Source organism: Vigna angularis, chromosome 2 (assembly GCF_016808095.1).
Source record: "Vigna angularis cultivar LongXiaoDou No.4 chromosome 2, ASM1680809v1, whole genome shotgun sequence".
NCBI lineage: Eukaryota > Viridiplantae > Streptophyta > Magnoliopsida > Fabales > Fabaceae > Vigna > Vigna angularis.
The window spans coordinates 34,828,210-34,834,674 of NC_068971.1; the positions used below are offsets into that span (position 1 = coordinate 34,828,210).

The window sequence follows — 6,465 nt, forward strand, 5'->3', positions numbered from 1 at the left end:
TTGAAGGTAGGTGAGAAGAATAATATGAGAGGAAGAAGAGAAAAAAAGAAGGAGAATGAGATAGATGAGGAGGAGGCGATGACAATAGTGACAACCACAACAACAACGAAGCAAGATGAGGAGGAGAAATCGAAGGCAATAATGATGTAGAAGGACGCACATGACACATGCTTAGGAAGAATAAACATATTTTAAAAAAGGTTTCTTCATATTCTTTTAGTTTGATTTTATGTTGACTTTTCTTAAGTTGATCTATGTTAACTTTACTTTGGTTGACTTCTTGACCTTAGCTGACTTGACTTAAGTTGACATGTTGACTCTTTTATTTGTTTGTTTTGTAGGATAAGCTTGTGCCAACTTGAAGGTGTGTAACATTACTTGTAGTGGAGAAGAGCCTCACCTTGGAGCCAAACAATGGGACACATTTTGAAGAGGCTTAGAAGGAAAGGTTGACCTTCTCTTCTAGAAGGTCAAAGGTGCCACATATGAAAGCTTGGAGGCCAAGTTATGATACTCTTCTTTTTCAAGATACCTTCTTTTTAACCTAGCTTCTAAAAACTAGGTTTTGTATTATTTCACCTTTAGTCTTTACTTTGTATTTTTGTAAGGAGACTCTTTTTCACACTTATAAAATAGGTTCTCCTAGACTATTGTAAGAATTGAATATTTTGGAGATTAATACATATATTTGACCACCTTTGTGAGCGTGATTTCCTTGTGAGTGTGATTTTCTTGTGAGTGTCTTCCTCTCTAGTCTTATCTTGAGAGTAGAGCTCAAGTGGCGGTATCCCCACTTATATTTGGTTGGTGAACTTTAGTGCCCCCTAAGTGGCGTGCTACCCTTACATCCCCATCCCCTCTCTTCCATCTGTGTTCATCCTTTCTTATAATTTTATACACTTGCTTTTGCATAAGATACTAAGTTGTTGTACAAATTGGTCAATCAAAAAACAAACATTTCCAGAATGTTTTTATAGCTCTTAACGTTGTTCTGAATCAACGCAAAAATAAAGTATATTGTCCTTAAATGATCTGTATAGATAAAAAAAAAACTATACAATAGATAAAAAGTACTATTTATACATTACTTTTAAAATGTTAAACATTTATCATAACGTTTAACGTTTAGCGTAGTCCAGTTTAATATAACGTTTATGCTAATCTATTCTCTTTAGCATTTATAATAGGTATTAAGTTTAAAATATTGTATAAACATATATTGCATTAATTAGTGTGACATCCTAGATATTGATAAATATTATTTCATTAAATATTTTTGTTAAATTTTAAAATAAAAATTTTCTAAACGATCTTATCTTAACATTTCATCATAAAATATTTAAAAGTAAATTATGCTTTAAACATTTTTCATCCGAACACAATATCAACCTTTGGCATCCAATATCAAACTTTCACATCCTAGGACTAATTTTTCTGAGTTTGTTGTATTACATTGATGTGCCCTTAATGATCTTCATCTGGAGACTGGGTCTTCAAAGATTCATATTTTGGTTTTCCAATAAATGGTTCCTTGCATTCTACCCAAGTTTTGAGCAGTTCAACTTGCAACAGTGGATTCTTTTGAGTAAGATATTTGAAACAGTCAGATTGCATGACAGCTGCAACAGCCATAATAATGAAAAAACCATATGACCATCAATTGTTATACAAATGCTGTCAAATCCACTGACAAAAAATGATTAAAATATAGCACAACCTAAAAAACTTGTTTATGAACTCTATAATGTAGAGTTGAGTAGGAAAACTCACCATTAAGGTTTTGAACAGCAAATTTTAGACAGGCGAACTTCAATTCAGTTGCATGATTACGATCAGCAAGAAGTAAAATGTTGACAACAGAATCTGTAGATATATCATTGCACAGTACAGATTCACACATCAGCTTAAGTCTTGATAAATCAAACTTTTCTGCAGCTGCTAATAACTTTGCAGGAAATGTTTCAGATACCGAAGAATACAGTGATGAACGTGACTTATAAAGCTCTCTATCGTGTATTAGAGAGTCTCTATAAATAAAATGAAGCAAAGCCTGTTCAACAATATGTCACAAGAAACATTAGATAACCAAGCAAATGATACTGTAAATTGGTTATATCTAACTTGGACTCTTCAATAAAAATTAATATAAAAATTATGGTAATGTAGATTAATAATTTTATTTCATTTTTTAATGTTTTAAGCTGGAAAATTATTTACTAGAGTTTTATAATTGAACAATTCAAATTAATATTTTACTCTGGATAGACAATATTGGTTAACTCATCCCATACATATTTAGATATGATTTAAATAATTTTAGTTTTGAAAAACTTCTTCCAACTATAAATGATTTATGTATTTGGAAAAAATATAATCTTTATATGTAGTTTAATATATTTTTAAAGGTGTGCTAGTGTTGTTTATTAGTAAAAGTGAATAATTGATCTAAAAGTGAACAATAAGAGTCTTATAAAATATTAACTCTAGGTTGAAAATGAATATTTTTCTTCCAACAATTTTTGTCAATAGAATTATTAAAACATTAGACCTTCTATATATGTTTTTGAAACCTTAAGTCCTGGCTGCATGACACATTGAAAGTAACCTAGCTAATAGGAAAACAAAAAAAAACTGCAAAAAGATAAAGAAAAAGTGGCCATTTTAAAGAATATGTTGTTACCTTGAAAACCCTAGGTTCAATGTCATTAACAAGTATGTGACCATCTTCATCCTTCTCCCTCCCATTAACAAACTCAGTTAGAAACAGTTTTGAGCGAGTAGCCAATACAAGCTTATGAGCATGAAACTTTTGTCCTCTAACTGAGAAAGTAATATCAGAAAATGCCCCAGAATCTAACAGCATCCCGAACTGTTCCCTCATATCAGACTCAGGAACGTGTATTTTGTTTAACTTGGAAGAATCACTGCACGATGTCACCACAACACCAATAGTGCACTCAATCTTCAAGCAGTCATCCTTGAGAAAACCTGAAGCCTCAAGATCTTTCCGATTGCAGAACCGGTTATAACCCCTAACACACAAAACAAAACCACTGCATCATTATTCATCAATCCAAAATGCACTCCTTCGTAAACAGATAACACAGCTAACTCCAGATCCCATTAAAAAAATCACAGGATCTTATTAACACGTATTAGAAAATGGTTTTTAAGTCTAACTCAGCCTTAAAAAACCATGGTGAAGTTTGCACTCCACTTATATATTATAATTTGGCCTTATTTTTAATAGTGAAACTTTCAATACACCTCTTCACGTTTAGATATAGACATCTCTGAGAGTGGAATTAATGGGTGATTTGATAGTTACCCGACAACATATAGAACATAATGTCCACATAGATCTCGCTAGAAAATGTTTCAACCATAACTCTGATACCATATTAGAAAATGTTTCACCCACGAACTTACATGAAGGACTTCCAACGACATGCTAATTTTTTGTCTCAGATCTTAACTTGTATCTCTCTAAAGTTTGATATATGTTTAGTTGCTACGAATAACATGGTTTTGAAAAGAAACCACATTGGAATGAAAGAGAAAGAAGAGAGAAACAAACCACATGCTGCCACGGGTTTTGAAAACGCAGGGTCCACATTCGAAGGAGTGATCGTAGTGAGTACCAGCATGGCGTTTTCGTTTTGGTGTCTGATCGAGCATGTTGATATGATAAAAGGTGGGAACATCGGTGGCGTTGGAATAGAGTGTGATGAAGAGAGAAACGTAAGAGGAGTTATCTTTGGAGTATTTGCCATCTGGGTAGAACTGTATGCCCCACTCGTACCCTCCAACGCTGAACTTCTTGCTCCCAATGCATTTTCCAATGCCCATTCCCTTTGTCAAAGAGTACCCTTTTATTTCAAACATGTGAGACCCTAACACTGTCTCTGTCACCGATTCAGAACTGCTCCAAGAATTCACACTTCTCCTACGCCCTCCCGTCATCATCTTCCTATTTTTCCACCTCACTCTGCAAGATCTCTCACGCTCTTCTCATTCTCTTCGCTTCAAATAAGTAATACCCACAAAATGTTAAGAGGGAGGAGATAATTAATGATTTTAAGATCAAATTTAATGATTTAATAGGAAACTTTAATGTTTTCTGTTCATTTGTATTCATTTTCAAAGAGATATTAATACGTATTAATCACCTTATTTATTAATTCATTTAATACTTTTTTTTCTTCATCTTGTCCTTATTTGCTTGATTAATCTAGACCGTTCAATTTATATTTTATTCTTATTTTTATAAAAAATATAATACATTAAAAAAACAAATTTCAATAAAATAGATTTAAACTCGTAACTATACTAAGGTAAGAAGTAAAAAATTTCTAATTCAAATCTAAATAAAAGGAAATTGTATTAAATTTAATTTATCATCAATTAAATATAAAATTTCATTCACACAAAGATATCACAAAATTTCTTCAATAAAATTTTTAATGGTTTCACAACGATTCAAATTTGTTTCTTCAAAAAAATTAAGTTACAAAATATAGATTTGTGGATTTTTTATGTTGTCTACTTATTCTATACAAAAATAATTTCACGTAATATGTTTTAATATTTTGTAAAATGATTAACTTAACAAAAAGTACATGCTAGAAAAATTAGGTGGGTTGGTGAACTAACTTGACTCACCACGGATTCAACATGAATAAAATGGGTTTTGAGTGAGCTGAGTTCAAAATTGGTCCGTATCAAAATTTTAATTTTTTAACCTAACCCGATCTGAGCCCACAGTAGACTAAGTTGACTCACGAATTTCAACTCATTTTCACAACACTACTTTACCCCATCACTATTAAAATATCCTTCTTGAAACTAAAAATTTTGAGAGTGTGTGAACTCAATGTCATAATTTGTAGTTCTCTTGAAATATCTCACACTCCGTTTGACAGCTTTAAATTGGACCTCACTATCACAGTGCATAAAATTTTGAAAAAAAATGCTTAGTTAAAATATTATATTGATCAATTGTACTTCTATAATAATATTCATCGACCTTATTGGCTTCATAGTCTTTGCTGAATTTTTCTTTATGTTTATTGGTGTACCAATGCTTTTGCAATTCTCCGTGCATAACTTCTTTAGTATTTCTTTTGCATGTTTTTCTTTTTTGACATAAAAATACCTTATTCTACACATCACTTATAATGAATAAGAGATGTTATTATGTTATTTAGAATGGTCAAAACCGGTCCGACTCGACCCATTATGAATTAGCCACTTAATGAATCACTCCAACTTGACTCACTTATTAGTGAACCAAAAAAAATTGAATTCGGTCCGATCCACCACAGATTAGTGAGTTAAACGGATTAGTTCACCAACTCCTTTAATCACACGTTTGTCTTTTTATATTAAAAAAATAACAAAAATTTTCTAATTCAAATCCAAATAAAGTGAAAGAGTCTTAAATTAGATTTATGATCAAACAAACATATATAGGATTCATTCACACAAAGTTATCACAATATCTCATCAATAAAATTTGTAATGACTTCATAGTGATTCAAATTTGTTTATGCATAAAAACTGAGTTACTAAGTATAGATTTGTAAATTTTTCTTGTCTAATTATTTTATACAAAAATAATTTCGCATGAGTCTCCGTTTCAATATTTTATAAAATGATTAACCCAATAAAAAGTACTTATTAAAACATTACCACCAGTTTAAAATTGATCTGTATTATAATTTAATTTTTTTAATTCAACCTAACTCATACCCGTAGTGAGCCAAGTTAATTTATAGACTCTAACCTATTTTGACAATCTTAATGTTATTATTTATATAATAATTTTCGGTTATTGAACATGTTTCCATAAAAAAAATAAAAGTTATTTGTAATTTTCATTAATTATAAAATCTCACATTGCACCGTTGAGGAAAATGATTGAATAAGACAACAACCACATTATTTATTTAACTGAAAAATTAAAGGATAGAGGCTCAGTTGAAAAATAGAAAAGATTAAGTATTTAATAAAGAAGAAAATTAATAAAAATGTAATTAAAAATACTTAAATTTATGAATTATTTAATACTCAATTAAGCAATTAATTATTAATCTCATTTTTCGTATTTATTACGGTTAAAGAGAGATACACTTCTCAAAAAGTATACAAAACCACTTTTTCGCCTTCTATAGATTAGAAATTTGCTTGTTACATTATAATTTAGATAAAATGGACATGAAATAAGAAAAAAAAAATCTAATCTATTTGTATAAGAAAAACACTAAAATGAGACAGAAAAATGATTGATTACTTTGTTGAGCTTTGAATTGCTTGGATTCCCTCAGAGGTTAGAGTTGCCACACTTCCAAATAGTTCCTAGTTGACCAATTAGTGATAAAAGGATAAATCTATCAAAAGGTTGAGTAAAAGTAAAATTAATTATTGCCACCAATTGTTAGCATGTATTTTAAACTTTTGTGTTAT

At 30.4% G+C, this 6,465-nt stretch overlaps 1 protein-coding gene across 1 annotated transcript; it reads right to left on the reverse strand.

The window, feature by feature from the left end:
* Positions 1–1,315: 1,315 nt before the first annotated feature.
* Positions 1,316–4,007, reverse strand: LOC108328476 (BTB/POZ and MATH domain-containing protein 4). The gene is made up of 4 exons (XM_017562345.1): positions 3,578–4,007; positions 2,681–3,032; positions 1,771–2,050; positions 1,316–1,619 (listed from the first exon to the last, which is right to left on the reverse strand). The coding sequence occupies exons 1-4, from the start codon at positions 3,964–3,966 to the stop codon at positions 1,465–1,467; spliced, it is 1,176 nt and encodes a 391-aa protein (XP_017417834.1). The 5' UTR covers positions 3,967–4,007; the 3' UTR covers positions 1,316–1,464.
* Between the last annotated feature and the right edge of the window lie 2,458 nt (positions 4,008–6,465).